At 36.4% G+C, this 19050-nt stretch overlaps 2 protein-coding genes across 2 annotated transcripts in view; both read right to left on the bottom strand.

Annotated features, from left to right (window-relative positions):
• The window catches only part of arap3 (ArfGAP with RhoGAP domain, ankyrin repeat and PH domain 3), a 33979-nt gene extending 27140 nt beyond the window's left edge, over nucleotides 1-6839 (bottom strand). The window contains exon 1 of the mRNA XM_016553679.1: nucleotides 6697-6839. The gene's annotated coding sequence lies outside the window, so the exon portion shown is untranslated. The remainder of the gene's footprint in view (nucleotides 1-6696) is intronic.
• A 2685-nt stretch (nucleotides 6840-9524) lies between these two features.
• On the bottom strand, nucleotides 9525-18270 carry stard15 (StAR-related lipid transfer (START) domain containing 15). Its single transcript, XM_016553694.1, has 6 exons — nucleotides 17891-18270; nucleotides 14630-14777; nucleotides 13633-13736; nucleotides 12244-12361; nucleotides 11459-11511; nucleotides 9525-10111 (listed from the first exon to the last, which is right to left on the bottom strand). Exons 1-6 carry the CDS (start codon nucleotides 18035-18037, stop codon nucleotides 9893-9895), a joined length of 789 nt encoding a protein of 262 aa, XP_016409180.1. The 5' UTR covers nucleotides 18038-18270; the 3' UTR covers nucleotides 9525-9892.
• Nucleotides 18271-19050: the final 780 nt, after the last annotated feature.

Below are 19050 nucleotides of genomic sequence, written 5' to 3' on the forward strand. Positions count from 1 at the left end.
CCACTAGGGTGGGCCTGGGAGAAAATCCACGTGGGTGGGGCAAAGCTTGTTTGGCGGGGATGGCGTAACTTTGGGAGCGACCAAGTGCGAATGCTTTTTTATAAACATTCCTGACACTTTCCTGACTGCGTGTCCAAAAGACTGACAGCACTTGAGAACGGTGGCCTAAGAGGAATCTCAAGGCTATACGAGTGACATACAGCCAAACCCAGGAACAGAGCTGCTAGATTCCATGACCTCCAGGGGAGGGCGGAGCCTGACGGGTGGGAGTGATGATTGGATAAACGCTCATCACAGGGTGTACATCTCCAACCCACAAAGGATGCACAGTGTTCTCTCTCAAGGACATCTCAAATTGGAGGTAATTACGAGCACGCTTTCTATTTGCGGCAGAGATCGCAATCGCTCCACTGCAATTATGAAACACGATAAAAAGTCAAAAATGTGTTAAAATGCCACAATAATGTCAACATGGTCTATTTTGCTCAACAACACTGAGTCGGAGTAGAAAAGCAGACGTTGGAAGGCTGTTAAAAAAGGCTGATGAGTCATATCCTCGTCTTCCTTTGTCTGGACTCTGGATGCTAACCTTTGGCTCGGCCACTCTGATTCACCGGATCCCACGGTGAGGGGGGAGGCAGGAAGCTTGTGAGGCGGACTGATAAAGTGTGACCTGAGGAAAGGAGAGAAACGGGTCCGGGTGTTGTCTTTTTCCCCTAGCAGCAATGTAGAAAAACTCCCTTCAGCAAGACTGTCATCGTGAAGCCAAACAAGACAACCAGTGGCAAAACATCTGCAATTAATTCAGCCTGAAGCCATTAATATACAGACTCCTTTCAGATTTGTTCTGTAGATAATATCTGCCTGCTTTTGCTTTTTGCAAATTGTAAATTTTTACATAACTTACATTAAAGTTTGAAAATTTCTTATTAACTTGTTCAGAATTCAAAATGTCACTGGTAGTGAGGATGTCATTGTAAAATTTGCTGACTATATTGCAGCTGGTCTTCTCTCTTACATCTGTTTGCATGCCAAATTATGATTGGTCTTTTCTTCTTTGCATCCACTTTCCACAGCAAAGTGATGACTGTGTGTTGATTCGTGTTTAAACATGTATTGTGGAGTGTCATGAAAATGACAAAGTGGCTCTGAATCAGCGTTTCATTTAATCTACTGTTGAAAAGTTTTTTCTTTGAAAGAAATTAATAATTTTTTTCAGGAAATGATGGATGAAACTGATCAAAGATGGCAGTAAAGACATTTATGATGTTACAAAATATTTGTATTTCGAATAAAAGCTGTCCTTTTGTATTTTCTGTTAAGAGTCCTAAAAAAAGGTATCAGGGCTTCTGCAAAAAATATTAAGCAGGACAATTGTTTCAACAATGACAAAAATAAGAAATGTTTCTTGAGCAGTAAATCAGCATATTAGAATGATTCCTGAAGGATCATGTGACACTGAAGACTGGAGAAAATTCAGCTTTGCATCACAGGAATAAATGACATCTTAAAATATATTAAATCAGAAAATAGCCATTTTAAATTGTAATAATATTTCACATTACTACAGATTTTACTGTATTTTTGTTCAAAAAATGCAGCCTCTGTGAGCAAAAGAGACTTCTTTCAAAAACTTAAAAAATTCTTGCTGACCCCAAAATTTTGAATAGTACTGTACCCAGAATCAAAGCTTAAAAGCTTACACTTTTTGCTTTCTTCCTCACAATCAGTGGCATTTCCTTCATCTAATTATGGATTTGCTTCACCAAACTGACTGTAAGTACAATTTCTTTACACCTTAACAAAATAGCTATGTTCATGGATTTTTCAGTGACATCACACAGCCGCATTACCACATTTACATCACATTTTATCAGGCTGACATGCAGACTCCCAATGTTTGTTTCAGTTTGCAACTACATGTACTACAGTTATAGTTTTGTGCTTAAGACAGGGAATATTTTGTACAGAAAAAGGAAACCACGAAAGATCAAAACCACAATTTCTCAATTTTACAGCACACAGTGCATTAGATTTGCAACTGATTTGCCACCCAACAACAGACAGCACAGCAAACCGCCATCTGTTTATTTGTATTACTATTAATATTATAGCCTATATTTAGGGTTAAGGATTTGCACAAACCAAGAAGCCTAAATATTAAACCATTACCAATACCTCAAACCATGCAGCTTGTTGAGAAAAGGCTATTTCTTTTAGACTTACAAGTACAGAGCGAACATGATTTTTGCCTAATGGATGATAAAATGGCCAAAAAAGAGTTCATAATATAATGTTATGACTTGGGCCAGAAGTAACCATCACAAACACCCTACAACCTTACAAGAAAAGGCTGTGATGGACGCGTCGGAACGACGCACTATAAACGGGGTGTTTGTCTAATCAGTGAATTCCCTCCACCGAGTGCCCTGGGGATCCCGCCGGGGGAAGGGACACTTGCAGATAAGAGCCTTGATGATTGAGGAGACGGTCTCAGGCAGGCCTGTTCTCGTAGATGAAGGTCTAGACAAGGTTAAGATGGTGGCTGGGACCAGCAGGACATACCATCTTATTCCAGCAGCATCTTCAAATCATCCTCCACATCTCGCAAAGCAAGATGGCTACCATCTCAAACAACAATCAACGTGCATTTAGCTGGGAAAACTATGCCCTGCTCTGCTCTGTCCGCCCCACCCCAACTATATTTATCTTGATGGCCGATCTGGGTTTTCTCCGAACTACTGAATACACAGGATACAGCTGTCCCTCAAACAAAACCCTCCTCCTCTCTCCCGCGCTAGAGGAAAAGAGATACTGTGCATGATACACAGATGAACTGGAGATCATCGCAGCCATCTGAAACCATAAGAAAGGTTGTACCCATTGATAATGTTGCATGAAATGAAACTGATTTGAATGAGGCGGCACATATAAAACCTAGAAAGTACTTTCACACAATCTACAAACTGTGACTCCTTGACAAGCTCTTCTGATTCTTAAAAACCGCCACAAAACACCTGAAATTTGAACCATTTTACATAAGATAATCATGTAAATGCTAGACACCAAAGCAACTGAGAATAAGTCTTTTATGGCTTTTAAAGGCACATCAGCAATCACACTGAGTTTACGCAATAAAAGAGCCGCTCATTCTCATCCAATGAGACAACTGTGTGCGGTCATACACATTTCCTGTACCCTTTTGGAACCGTATTACCAAATTAAGCCAGTGATGATGCATGAAGTGAGCAAATAAGACTTGCGTTAATATGAGCTACTAACGTAAGCAATCACTGTACATAGACACGTTATGACACGTTACCACACATTTTTCGCTTATTATTATATTATCACCGTGGTCAGAGGTGGAGACCTGCGCAAGGAGAGTTTTAAAGTGCCAAAGGGGGTGCGCCATCCCCAGTAGCACTATCTTCACCATGATGAGGTAAATCCCGGTGGCAAGGGTGGTCCCAGGACAACCGGTCCCCCATCTTGGCTGCAGGAGGTTGCCGGGTCCTTCATCTGTTAAAGGCCCACCTACTGTGCACCTCCAGTGCATTGCTTTTCTGTCAGGGGTGCTCCCTTAGCCTTGTCTCAATAGACTTACCACAAGGCTGTGGGGCTATTTGCCCATAGCTGGGACAGTGTCAACCACCACTGTATGATAAACACAGTAGATCAACCGTGCTTGCAATAAACCTCATTGTTCATCATATAAAAATTATCTTCAGAAGACTTGGATTAAACTGTTCGATTCATATTGGATTACTTTTATGATGTTGTTTGTACATCAAAGTTTGGGTTTGCATGGACTTTCAATTGATGCAGAAATCTCTCAGGATTCTTTAAAAACATACCTTAATTTATGTTTTAAAAATGAAAGAAGTCCTAGGTTTGGAATGACATGAGGATGTGTAATTTATGACAGAAGTTTCTTTTTTTTGGTAAACTAACCCTTTAAGCTCTCTTAGTCTGGTATTTCCGCAACCTACATTTTTATGTCTGTAGCCTTTTTTGGCAGGTTTACCAAATGTCAAGTAACTCGAGCAAAACATGTGTTGAATTTTCAATTACTTACGTTGTTCATGCTTGCAATATTTTTATTTATTTATTTTGCATAGTCCATAAGTCATAAGCACTAATTCCAACTGATGCCAATCATGCTGTGAGCCCCTAAAAAGCTGTTTCAATTCCACCCAGTTGATTCATGAGAAATTCATGTGAAAACAACACAATCTCAAACCATAATGGAATGGAATGGACTAGTTGCCCAGAACTTAATGGGAAGGAAACACTTCTGTGACAGAATGATCCCTAAATGATCTTGGGTTTCTATCTGAACAGTAATCTTTATCAGCAGGACAATTACTATTTGCATTTCAAATGATGTTTCATACTCTCGAGAGATTCAAACAGCACCACTTTTGAAGTTCTACATCTCGACAGTACATGCAACAGGAAGTGAAGACATTAGCACACCATTCAATAAATGGCACAGGCACAGACTAACACATAAATCAAATAAAGCCTCGGCTAATGTAATTCAGTCTCATGGGAGGACAGTGAGAATGCAGTTTAATTGAGTAGGCCTAACTTTTTTTAAGTGCTTTTATTTCTGTTTGTTGTTATTCTTTTGCATGATGATTTGTTGTTGTTTTTATTTTTATTAATGGAAAAGCATGCTTCGTGACCTGTTGATAGCACTGGTTTGTGGGTTGTGATGGAGCCAAAGGAGAAAAACATCTAAACATCTTTCCCTCTCATATCCTACTCAAACATCCCTGGGCTTCCAGAACGAACAATTAGTGGAAGCTGTAGAGTCAAAAGCAATTTGTGCAACGCAGGAATCAAGGAGGCTTTTGGGATGCAGTGTGCTGGGGGGTGTGTATAAATAACAGTCAGTCACTATTGTGTGACACAATACGTCATTGTTCACAACTGGTGGAGGCCGCGTAGCTGAGATGACAGAACACACTTGTGTATTAATAATATGCTGGACCCTTGCTCAAACACATATTGAGATCTCAGTTCCCTAACTCGATTGAAACCACACTGCTGCAAGATAACCTACGCTTTCACATTAAAGCCATATCAGATCGCGTAATGCCCAACAAAAACAGCCAATAACAAAGAGAAAATTCAAACTAAACCGCAAATATTGAAGCAGCCGATGCATGCGCATAAAAAAAAAATGAAAACACAAATTTCATCAAAATCTTCCTCTCTATTTATTTTTTACATATGTTTATTTTAATAATTTGTTGCATTCATTTTTTTCCTGCATTGCAGTTAATTTGCCATTGGCAATTTAATTGTTTTGCTTGCTTTTATATTATTATATTATAATAGATTTAGATTGCATTATATTACATACAATCCTGAAATTTTTTTATGACTGTTTCCAGAAAAATATTAAGCTGCATAACTGTTTTCAACGTTAGAATAAGAATATGATGATGATTTCTGAAGGATCATGTGATACTGAAGACTGGAGTAATGATGCTGAAAATTCAGCTTTGCATTACTGTAATAATTTACATTTTAAAATATATTAAATTAGAAAACAGTTGTTTTAAATTGTAATAATATTTAATATTAGTGTATGTACTGTATTTTTATCAAATAATTGCAGCTTTGGTGAGAAATAAAACTATATAGGATATGAGCAGAGCTGCAGAATCAGAATAAATACAGTAGATTAACTAAATGTCTGCAATATTTCAAGAATAATCATACATAATAAAAACACTGGATTAGATTGTAAACTTAAAATCAAAAATCACATCCAGAACCCTTATACGGGTCATTCCAGTGGTCAAACCTCTGCCAGATCTGAAAATATGTCCCATCCTCCAAGTATCACGAAGAGCAGTGAGGGAAATACAGGTCAGATTATGCAACAAGAGATTTATCACAATTAATACACTCACCCATGTTGTGAGAACTTAATCTGCATTTAAGAATCTGCTCAGTTAGAGATATGGCATATACAGGGGTGTAAGAACAATTTTAAAAGTACAAACCTGTAGGCTACTTTAAAGGTAATAATTTCTCCCAAAAAGTGTGGGCTAATTGTAGAGCTTCTCCCTATCAGGCATATAAACTTGCTGAATGAAAATGTTTTCTGCAGAGTCCTCCAAAATGGCATGTTATTCTTGCAAATTCCCCGGTGACTCCCACAGTTGCTGTGTCTATAAGGGACTGGCAAATTAGCTCTGGGTGTTTCTAAATCAGTTTAAACTAAACTGTGGCATTCAGCGGGTGTAAAGCTTGTGGATAACGGATTCCTCAGTGAGTAACACCCTACAGAGCCAATCTTACAGTATATGTTACAGTGCAGTGCATGAGGATTCAATGCACTGCTGCAACTGATCCTGACATGAGAATCAATGGAATTCCTTCTGAACAGTCAACACTCTGCTGGGTCATAGTTAAACTCACGACCTTAACTAAAAAAGTAAGCTTCACCTGACAGCACTTTTACCTTTTTCACAAAGTCTGGGATAATTTCAGACCACCAAGACTACGGAAAGCGAGTTATAATAATAAATGATCATTAAAAGTTGGAACATCTAACAACTTTAAACAGTGGACAGCCTTCAGATATGAATCAAACTGCCCGCTACAGATCTAACGTTAACTTAGACTTGTTAGATGTTATCAGATGTCAGTTTGAATGTAAATATCGCATCTTACCGTAATTGATTCGCGTTACATATTCCAGTTATATCGCGCTGTGTTGATGCGGAGCGTTTTAAACTCCAGTAATGTGAGACGTGCAGGAGAAAGTTTGAGTGTTGAGCCGCTGATAGTTGTGTTTGTTATGCCGGGGGTTTCAGAGCACTGCGCTGCTGAGCATTAACTGACCTCTTAAAGGGACAGAGACGTGTGTGTCGACAGTTTAATCTCCATACTGTTAGCGTTGGTCACTCAGGCCACAAAAAAAATAATTATAATGGTTTAAAGGACACACACAATTAGCCATGTTACAAATGGTTTTAAATCATTTTCTTTCAACTGCAATAAAGAATCACGCTTTAAATGGAAAAATTACATGTGCAAGCAGTAAGCTAAGTTGTGGTACAAAAACTTGAAAAATATTAGCATTTTCCAGTTTCCCTCAGGAATATGGGTTTTAAACTGACTGTTAATTTATGATAAGGGCTGCCTGAATTAAGTAACTTTCACGTGTTGTTCTGAAATATAAACTAGCTACACACAGTCATGTTGCTAAATAAGGACTACAACTATCACAAGGATGTGAGTTTACCTTCTGTTTCAGTCAGACAACAATTGTAGTCCTTATGCTAATTAGCTGTATGGTTTGGCCTGCAACTCGAAACAAATAGGCCTACAGACAGTTTTTAAAATACTCAACATTACCTGATTATTGGTGTTTCTAAATACGTGTACGTGGCCCTTCTGGAATATGAACACAACCAATAGGCTACTACTTTATTTAATAATGTAGGCTAATTTTTACAAAAAATCGATGTTGTCTTTTTTTTCCTTAAAGTCATGAATATTTTCACCACAATGTCTTTGCATTAGCCTATGTAATTGTTTTACAGCACTCTGAGATGTAAAGGTCATTTTTTTAGAATAAAATGGCAGCTATTTGTCTTTTAAATGCTAGTTTAATAGCTATCATTTTGTGTATCTTAAATACATATTTAAATAATATTTTAACTTTGCATATTTTTATTAAATTAAGGCTTGAAATGACACACATCACATAGGCTATCTCATATATCATCCCAAGCATGCTTTTTACTGACATTGACTGACACCTTGCTAACAAATACACTCACTTCATATCTATAAATATAGCTCTATCGAATATTTCCAGCATTCTTGCAAATCCTACAGTGAAAATCTTGTACTGTCATATTATGTGACGTCATGAGTATTCTGGTAAGTTCACAGTAGGGTGTGTTTATAAGTGTGGGTTTTTAGGTTCAAAATGAAGATGATGTGAAGAAAGGCATGATCTGTGCTGCAAAAGCAATAGGACTTTGTTGTGAGAGAAAGCCGGAGGGTTCACTTATGGAGTTTCCTCTTCTCCCCTACAGCCCAATCTGATTGATGTAGGCAGGAAGTGTTTCAAATGGGAAGCAGGAAGTGTCTGAGACAATAGAGGTTTTGAGGAGTGGTCCCCAGCTGTACGTTTATGGATGAAGAAAAAGGATACCATTGTGAATAAACCTTCCTCACTGCCAAAAGAAAGAGGAAAGCATTTCTATTCAAACAACAAATCCTTAAAGCTGAGATGAACAAAAGTTCATTTCTAAATGGTCATCATAAATAAAAATACTAAACAGAATTTCCCTCAGCATTATATAACTTGTTGGATACAAATGCTGAGTACAACTTATGATATCTAGCATGACTTATTATCATTTGTATTAGTATTAGTAGTAGTAATATTATTTATTTATTTATTTGTTGAAAGTAGAGTGTTGCATAAAGAAAATATATTTCCTTATATATTATCAGTCAATATATTAAATTATTTAATGTATACAGAAAATTTACTGAATATGTTGTATTATTATATTACAATATATTCAGTTATAGACGAGGAATTGCCACTTTTAGTACTGTATCAAAAAAGATGTGACTATATTGATATCGTAATGTATGTAATTTTATGTTCAATTATACTTTTACAAATATTTCAATATGTGATAGAATATGATACTGTGTTTATAAATATATATAAACATATTTATATATATAAATATATATATATATATATATATATATAAACAAATATATATAGCATATATATGCTATTTACATGTTCACATTTATATATAGTTATATATAGACAATATATATATAGTGTTATATATTAGTTATAACCATGTTGTCATGATTATAACTTATGTTTTAGTAAACACCTTTTTTATATACCATCGCGTACTGTATATTTCATATGAAATGTACAACTATGCAAACAAAGTGAAATAAAACTTTATACATATGTGTTCAGCTTTGTGTAAAACTTTAACTAATGAAAAAGAAATGAATTAATTGAGTGTTTCAATAATGCTATTGCATGTATAAATGTAGTTTTTCTTCATTGTTATATTTTTATGTTTCAGAATATAACCATACATGTTCCATGCGTATATTGCAGTATATTGAACAATATAAGCACTGGTTTCCGATGGATTGTATTATTTCATATATTGAATTATATTTGTCCAGTATATTTTTGTTTCATAAGGGATATACAGATAAATACTTCCAAAAAGCTAGTTTTAGAAATACAAGAGCAAACTTTTTATTCTTCAGACACTGAGAAAAAGGCCACTGAGTTAAAAGCACACATACAGATCCTAATGTACTACACAGAATTGATTTTTACTTTTCAAGGCAAGTGCAATACACATCTCTTTGTCACTTCAAAGAAAAAAGGGTGGAAGTCCTTGCAATCTCACACAGGAAATCTTCACCTCAGAATGCATCAGTTGCATTACTGCTTGACAGAATGACAGAATGAGTTGTGCGCCATTTAAGTAATTTAATAAAGTTACATGGGTCACAATAATACAATACATCTGCATTGTGCACTGGAAACGTTGAGTAATAAAGTTATTACACTTCCAAAGTATTTACTGACACTGTTTAAGACGTTTTACACTGAATGATTTGATCATACACTAAAAAACGTATCAGTTAAACACGTCTAATACAACCAGACCCTTCCTCAGTGTATGGACATACTGTAGAATGGAGGACTTGAAATCTCTGCAAAACAATATAATGTTATTTTGTTCAATCCAAGGAATGCATGATTTACAGGATGAATGCAAGGGAAGCATCCTCGTCTGAGAATGTGGCTTTCGCATACACACAGAACACAGGAGAGTCAGTGTGAGTTATCTTAGGTCTCATCATCATCGCTGTGGTGCTGGGCTTTCTCCTCACTCACACTGCTCTCGTCGATGTTCTCCAGAGAATCTGCTCTCTGCACTGTCAGGTCAGCCACATTGATGCAGGGTAGCGTGTTCTGCTCTGGGTATCTCCAAGGCTTCAGATTGGGCTCGTGTTTCCGCTTCCACTCCGGGTACTTTAGGCAGGCTTTGTAAATCTTTTTCATTGCCTGTGGAAAAAAAAGGTTGAAAGATCTGGACCATGCATTTTATAGATGCTTTTATTTTCAAACTTGGCCGTTCTAAAACATCTTGTATGAGATGCACATTTCTAACCACCAGATGGCAGCAGAGGAAAACTGAAATTTGGGATTGACAGCATGAGCTTGGCTGTTGAGTACTATGTAACTTTTTCAGTGTTCAAAATTTGCAAAATGTATGTAATGAGCGAGTACATCATGAATTCTTCTTCCAAACCGCGTTTTTGTCTTATTCCGAATCCCTACGGTACACTTATAATAAGTACTTATATTTGGACTATTGTAGCCTGGTCGGGTCGTCACCGCTGCGGAGTAACACATACCTGCGTGAATCGCCATAGACATAAACTTAGAGAAGTAGCTCCGGTTGGAATATTCTTCCGCGGGATGTGTGCAGTTCTGTTTATTAACCGCTAGAGCGCCAAAAGTTACATAGTGCTGCTTTAAGCAGTAATCAGTAACTTGGGTCATCAAAGGAATTATCTACATTTTCAAAAATAGTATTATTAAAAGTTATATAAATAGAAATTCAGTTCAATAATAGTTCACAAAAATACTGTTTCTGAGGCTTCTTTTCAAACCAAACACAAATGTATTTATTAAATTTCCGTATATGAAATGTATTGTCGTATGAAGTAAAAACATATGTGAAACCTAGTAGAAATTGAAACAATTTTATATATTAACATAACCAATACAATCGTATTATACATATATGCCATGTACATGTATATCCATCCTAACCCCATCAATACATTTTGATATTACATAAGTAAATATAAAGGACAGACATATATTTTTAAAAGAATATTACAAAAACATATATAAAACATACAGATTTTTGTGTATGTTTTTAATAAAGTTAAAAAAGCATATATAAATAAAAACTATATTGTTGATTGTTGATTTATATTATTGTGTAAAAATATATTGTTGACATATATTGTTGCAATATATATTACCATATGAAAAAAATCATTATATAGATATTATTAACATATGTACATATACACATTTTACTATGGGGATTTTATATATATTATAAACTTATATCCTCATCTACCCAGAAAATGTGTGCATGTAAAAATTATATATTGCCTTATAGGTAACAGATATGGCACTATATATTACATTTCCATGTGGGAAAACATTAAAATATCTTACCAACCCCAACTTTTTGAATGGTATTGTATGTACCATTCGTAAACAACATTTTTAGAATCTCAAAATGCTGAAAAGTTAATTTCTTTACACATATCATGCAAATAAATTATGTAAAATAAAAATAAAAAAAATCAAGAAAGAAAATGTACTTACCTTCGGTGCCACTAATTGTGAGGCTCTGTTTACTACCCACTTGGGTAAAGACCCTGAAAAGAAATGGAGATAATATATTGCTTTAAAAATATGCTCAGAGAACAAAAATCACCATTAATGTAACAGAAGTATTCACCTCCTGAATGAAGCTGCAATAGTAAAATAGTTACAATTTTTGGATGTTTTTTAATCTGGTTTTTACACTGTAATTTGGCCTTTCTGTCCCTGGAGTCTGCTGTACAAATGCAATAAACTGAATCTTAGTGTCTATCCCACAGGTCACAAACGGCTGCTGCATCACAGCAACGGAAGACATTAATAATCAAAGCCATCGCTCCGAGCAGCACAGGAAAAGATGACATCAGCAAATTCATAAAATATGTGTAAAGCAGGAGTTTCAAAGGCTTCCTGACTCCCCACTCTGTACAGCACAAGAGCACGAAGAAAAATCGAGACGGCTAGGCCCTCAAGACATTACATAAAATTACACCATGAAATACACATTCGTCTAAACACATGCATTTCTGCACTCTTTTTTTAAGAAAGCAAGATGAAACTGCACTGCTCTTTGAAATGAGGTAGCGTTTTTGTATATACACCAACAACTGAGACTGTAAACAGCCTAAGAGTCGTGTAAACAGGTAAGTTCATGGTGTACTTTTCCACCAAAACAAAGGTCAGTCTGATGCTGTGCCTCCAGCATACTAATATTTAAAGGTGACACCTTTATTTATCTAGGTATTTTACTGTAAATGATAGTGATAATGGAAACTAGAGAAGTTCACCTCGTGGATCCACTTGCGTCAAGTAATAAAGAGTGCAGCAGTTTGCTCCGTTGGATTGGATCAAGTAGCCAGTGAGCAATGACACAGCTCTGACATAATCCTTCTTTGGTGGGTATTCCTGAAAAACAGCAACAGTGAGCATTTAGTTTCATTGGAATGAGTCAGTGTTTAAAGTTTTAAGATTGGATAAGATATACAAACAGTCTGACCTAAACAGCTGAGATATTAAAGGGATAGTTCACCCAAAAATGAAATCCTGTCATCATTTACTCACCCTCATGTTGTTCCAAACCTGTATGAGTTTCTTTCTTCTGCTGGAAATGGAAGATTTTTTGAAGCAAACAGTTGCTGGTCTCCATATGGAAGTCAATGTGGAACGGTATCTGTCTGGTCACCCACATTCTTTATTTATGTTCAGCAGAAGAAGGAAACTCATACAGGATTGGAACAACATGATGACAGAATTTTCATTTTTGGGTGAACTATCTCTTTAAATAGTTGGTCACTGTCTCAAAATACACTCCAAAGTGAATCATATTACACAGCTACGCACTGAATAAATAAATATGTAAACATAAATTATAGATTTGAGTTCGATTTCTTTTATATTCTGACCTGTGACTGGTCATAAACTGGCTGGAATACACTACTCGAGTATTGCCAAGAGTTTGTTTTTATTTCTCATACGTTTCCTTGCAACGAGGCGCATGTTTCTGTGTGAGTTTGTTGTGGTCGAAACAACTTGAAAGTATGTTAGTGATTAAGAGTTGTTTATGATGTCCAGTTTTTCAATGTAAATATTTGCAAAGTTGACAGTAGTGTTTTAAAATCTGTTTAGATTTTAAAAGTTGTGTAGTGCATTCCAGCCTTTATAAAATATATATACCGCAACTATATCACAGTAATTTCAAAAGAAATCAATAATTGGGACACAAGGTAGCCCCAGTTGGCTTTCAGTTGCACGAATGGACATGGTCATGGACAACAGCCAATATTAGTAAGCATCTGACCACGACTGACCAATCAGAATCAAGTATTTCAAAGAGCCGTACAATGAGCTGATTTATTTCAGATTTATTTCAAGACATCAACATCTTGTGTCAGATTTTCCATGGAGAAAACAATGAAAGACATAATAAGCCTGTTGACGCTAGGCATGAAATTATTCATTACAACACGGGGATTTGATCACCCGACGCCGTACTTGATACCCCTGTCAGACTTTTGCCACTGATCAGGCCTCTTCTGTTTCAAGCGCCTCGAGACCTGGAAGGCTGACCTACATACCAACTGACATACTGTGCCGGACTATATTGTTACCTCTGCCAAAATGTCTCTTAAGATCAGAGCTTCTACAGACCTAACAATCCAGACCAAACACAGACATACCGGGTGTTTGACAGAGTAGTTGATTATCAGATAGTCATTGCCAAGAGGAAGCCATGACCGCATGGTGACGAAGTCTCTGTTCTTCAATGGACTTGGACATTTCCCTGTAAATAAACAAGGACATGCTTTAGAGGCCTGGTAAAGTATGAAAAGACAAGAAGTTAAATCTGCACCACTGCATACTAAAATGCATATTTAAAAAAAAAAAAATCTGCCAGGACATTATCCAGTAATTGTATTTTTTACTCTAAAACGCAATGAAATGCAAAATTCAAAATACCGGTAAAATACCTGAGACAAATAAATGACTTCATATTAATACAGTACAGTGTGCCATATTTGTATGATTTTTTTTACAGTGTATTAACCATTTCAGATGATGTTTAAATGACTCTCGCAAGATGTTTCCTATAAGCTTTATGTTCTCACAACATAGCTTAAAACAGCATTTTCTGCTTGTTTTCTTACTCATTATAATTGCAAATTCTTCAAAAATGGTTTTGTATGTTGATCAGAACTGCATTTTTTAATACACTGTAAAACGTGGTAACCTGCAATTGTTACCTTAAAGATATTTCTATTTCTACCTGATTTAACCCATTCTTTTTTATGTTTGACTTGAATAAAGACAATTAATTAAAATCTTACCATTTTTAGGTTACTATTTTTTTTGTGATATTGTACTGTCACTTTAAATTACTCTCATCAATGTCCCTTTATAATTTATTGCTAATATCCATGCATAGTATATCTGAGAGCACCACAAGACACTCATTTAACCATAAACATCCCAATGATTTTCGTCATTGCAGTTTAACTGTAGAAATTGCACTCCATCATAAAATGTACTGTAGCCACCCACAACTTTTATATTGTATCTTACAATCTTCTTAGTAAGAACAAAAGGGCTTAATTTAAAAAAGTGTGTTTGTGTGCTTCGCCAGGAACACGGTGGAAATAACAGCTCAGCTGAGACAGAAACAAAGGAATGACTCACAGGAATAATATCCTACATCTGCATTAACTGTCAGTCGTCCAATATCGAAAGTGTCGATCATGTTAGTGTCCCATTTTTTACGGTAGCTCGTGTCGTGCAAGACGTCGTAGAGAGTCTCTGCCGTCACGTCCTTGCACACGATTCTCATCTAAGAGAAAAAACAGACATTGTCTCATTGAGTCATTCAAATCTTAAGAACTTTTCCATTACAGTTGAATACAAAGTTCACAAAGTGTGTTGAGCGGTGAAAAATCTCCTGTAGTTTTCCCTCTGGTGCAGCCGTGATAAAGTGCTGACAGATTTTGAATGCACTCTGTTACCGGGCAGATGAAAAATGAAAGCTTTTCACTGTGCTGGCAAAGGCCTGCTACCATTATACATAGATCTATTCATTTCCTTATCTTTAAAAGCCCTGCCTTCTGTGTGATTCAGCCATGTCAGGTCAAAAAGAGTAAAAGTTGACACAGCAAACAGTGAGCATAAAAGGATCCTCACTGGAGTGAGAGATACAGTGGAGCTTTAGATTTAAGCATGTTGGCTTGCGTTTGTATTTCAAGCTCACATGTTTTTCCACGTATACTGTAGCTACCTTATCCTGGGTTGCGAGGAGGGTCAGGTAAGCATGAATACATCAAATGCAATGTGATCAGATATTGTATGGCTCTACGACGCAAGAAACCGTGTAACCCAATCAACTCTACCCTGGCATCATTTAATAATTTATTCCCAACCCCCTACAACCCCAGCTTGATCGGTTGCTGCTCATTTCCATTGGGTTCCTTGGAACAAGTTTTATTTAGTCTCTATGAATGGAATGTCGTCAAAGCCTACGAAGCTCAATTATTCATGAAAAGAACGCATCGGTGGCCCGGAGAGCTGCGTGAATTATTGACGAAGGCCTGTCATCTCCTTTTATTTTTGCAGGCGTTACAGGTCTAAATAATTTCCCCACACCTGCCTGAAACGTTGCTGAAACAGCCCTCATGCATAGGTTCTCGCATCGGGACGGCATTTAGCCATTGTCAGAGAGGTCAACAGAAGTGCTTTTACACACCAAAAAAACACAGAAAAAGGCCCAACTCTGGTAAGCCAGCAGGAGGGGCTCAGGTTTCCTCATCTGAGCCTGCTGTTACTACGGTTTTCCGCTCTTCATTTTTCAGCACATCTCATGAGTGCAGTCTGTCCCTGAGAGACCGGTCTTTCATCTCAGAGTCTGTGGATCATGAAGCCGTCAGGCCTGGCCTGTACGCTGAGTTCCCCTGGGCAAATGGCCCATAACCATATCTCTGTTTGTTTCTTTAAGATTTTCTCTGAAAGCGTCTGGAGTCTGTGAGGAAAGCTACTGTTCAGGAGCTTAAATGATATACTGTACTACTGTTTTCGCACAGCGAAGACTAATATACTGCTGTTCCAAAGGCTATGTATATTCAAGCATTTGGTTCATATGCTGAAACTTTGTCTACATTTTTTGTAGTACTAAATGTGACCCTGGACCACAAAACCAGTCATAAGGGTCCATTTTATGAAATTGAGATTTATACGTCATCTGGAATCTGAGTAAATAAGCTTTCCATTGATGTATGGTTTGTTAGGATAGGACAATATTTGGCCGAGATACAACTATTTGAAAATCTGGATTCTGAGGGTGCAAAAAAATCAAAATATTGAGAAAATCGCCTTTAAAGTTGTCCAAATGAAGTTCTTATATGAATATTATTAATTAAAAATTAAGTTTTGATATATTTACGGTAGGAAGTTTACAAAATATCTTCATGGAACATGATCTTTACTTAATATCCTAATGATTTTTGGCATAAAAAAAAATCGATAATTTTGACCCATACAATGTATTGTTGGCTATTGCTACAAATATACCCGTGCTACTTATGACTGCTTTTGTGCTCCAGGGTCACAAATATGAAAAATATACTACTACTACTTCTAAATATAACAAATACTAAATAATAATATTATTGTTTTGAAGAAAGTCTCTTATGCTCACCAAAGCTGCATTTATTTAAACAAAAATACAGAAAAACAGTAATATTTTGAAATGTTTTAAACTATGGAAACTATTTGAATATATTTTAAAATGTAATTTATGTCAGTGATTCCACAAAGCTGGATTTTCAGCATCATTACTCCAGTCTTCAGTTTCACATGATCCTTCAGAAATCATTCTAATATGCTGATTTCCTGCTAAAGAAACATTTTTTATTGAAAAGGACAGCCGTTATTTAAAATAGAAATCTTTTGTAACATTATACATGTCTTTACTGTATATAATAATAATGCAGGTGCATGAGCTGTAAGACAAAACTATAAATCAATATACAATGGTTGTTAGACACAAAAAGGTGATGTGGTTACAGTGAATTACTTCCTAAAATGCACAAGCCATTAGAACATTATCTCAGTATTGTTAATATGTTAATAATATGCTATATTGGAAAATCCAGCTTTGGTGTTTTGTGACATAGCAACTGGTTTCTAGCTGGTCATTGTTGCTGCTCTAATCCAGTTAGACAAGTAAACTATTCATTACATACTAATGTGCATTTCTTAGCTAAAGTTACTGTTCTCACAGTTACTAGTATATTTTCTAGATTTACCGGTACTTATTTATTAGATACTATTACTCACTTGTGAGAAAATTGTTACTAGCCACATTTCACCAATTACAATTACAATCTCTTTTATTATTATTATTATTATTTCATGCTACATCATGAATTAACTAAATACTGAATATCTGAACATTTAGTACCAACAACAATTGGAAAAAAAGTTTAACTAGTAAAGGCAATATCTGCACCACAGATCCCCTTGAATTCAATGGCAAACATATGCAGATTGTGACTAGTTACCAAGTAGGTACTGGTAGTAAATAAATAATTAGACCTATTACTAGTGACTAATTGAATCGATAGGCTACTAGTCGCTGTTAGATTACTAGTAATTAAAAAAGTAAAAGAAATGCAAATATACATAGGCTAGTTAGTTGTACAGAATAAATGTTAAAACAGCTTGCCATATTATGCTGCGTTCTCCAGTAAACGAAGGATTTGTTTACTAAGCAAAGAAATATTACACAGAATCTATTTTTCATAGACATTTAGAAGATGATCTGTAATATCGAAAATATGCTAGAGTTGGTCATATTTTAGACGATAATGCAGTGAGGACTGAAAGCAAAGAGTGTAAGCAAAGTACTAGTTGGTGAGTGTGTGCGTCTATTGATCCGCATTGCAGCGCACTTGCCTTCAGTTTCTGCACAGTTTTGCACTCCTCGTCTCGACACCAAACCGTCACTCCTCCTTTGTTATAACGGGCGACCCAGCCATCCTGACTTTCACATTGATCTCGGAAAGATAAGAAATCGGTATCGTCCGGTATCTGGACTGGCATCTTTCCTCCCGGTGCTGTGAATTAGACAGGTCTGCTGGGCTAAAAGCTCCTCTCATAAATGATCCGCTCGTTTGTGTTCTCTTCACTTATCGATGATTTCCAGTTAGTTTTGGAAAACTGACGGATCACAAACGCGGTTTTTGCAGGTTTTAGTCTAACTGTTGCTCCTCTGCTAACTGTGTATCGCTGAATCTAATGTATGTTGGAGCAGGTGTATTTGAGCATCCTCTTCAGTCCTGTATCAGTGCCATACTGGAGAGAGGCATTAGGCTATATAAGTATGGCATCACGTTACCGCCATGTCGTTTTTCAGGTGGAGCAGTCTACAAGAGCTCATTTAGTCAGACTGACTGATGATCCACGGATCAGGTGTCATGTTTGTCATTTCAAAGGATTTCTTTTCCGTGACTGTTTTGTTTAACCTGTGCAGGTGTGTAGCCTGAATCCAGCGTCTACTGTTTCCTACTCTATCACCTTCCTTCAGCCTCACTCGTTACTATCATATTGTGCAGGGGAAAAGTAAGAGTCTGCTTTGTACAGATTAGTAGGGAAACATGTCCCAAACGAAGTCTAGAAGGACTGTTTTTGTGTTCTTTGCTTTGTCAGAACATTCAGGCGGCCAGCAACCAAAAAATATTATTCTTAATAAGAAATATAAGCTATTAAATATCAGATGAACTGTAAAAGTCAATCTGAAATGTCCATTTGACATCAAATTAAAGTTGTGTTATTTGGACGTTAAGGGAATGTTAAAGGGGTCATAGGATGCTACATGCACTTTTACAAGTTGTTTGAACTGAAATGTGTGTTGGCAGTGTGTGTACACAACCACCCTATAATGATAAAAATCCACCCGGTGTTTTTTTTATGAGTATAATGTTTTGTAATGAATTTTTGCAAATCGCCTTTGCTAATAATGTGCTAATTAGCAAGTTTTATGATGAATGCGGCTCTCTGAGAGCACCTGGGAAGAGAGGGGCGGGGTCAGCAGAGCTCATTAACATTTAAAGGAA

The sequence above is a fragment of the Sinocyclocheilus rhinocerous genome, unplaced genomic scaffold, assembly GCF_001515625.1.
Source record: "Sinocyclocheilus rhinocerous isolate Xijiao unplaced genomic scaffold, SAMN03320098_v1.1 scaffold44, whole genome shotgun sequence".
Taxonomy (NCBI): domain Eukaryota; kingdom Metazoa; phylum Chordata; class Actinopteri; order Cypriniformes; family Cyprinidae; genus Sinocyclocheilus; species Sinocyclocheilus rhinocerous.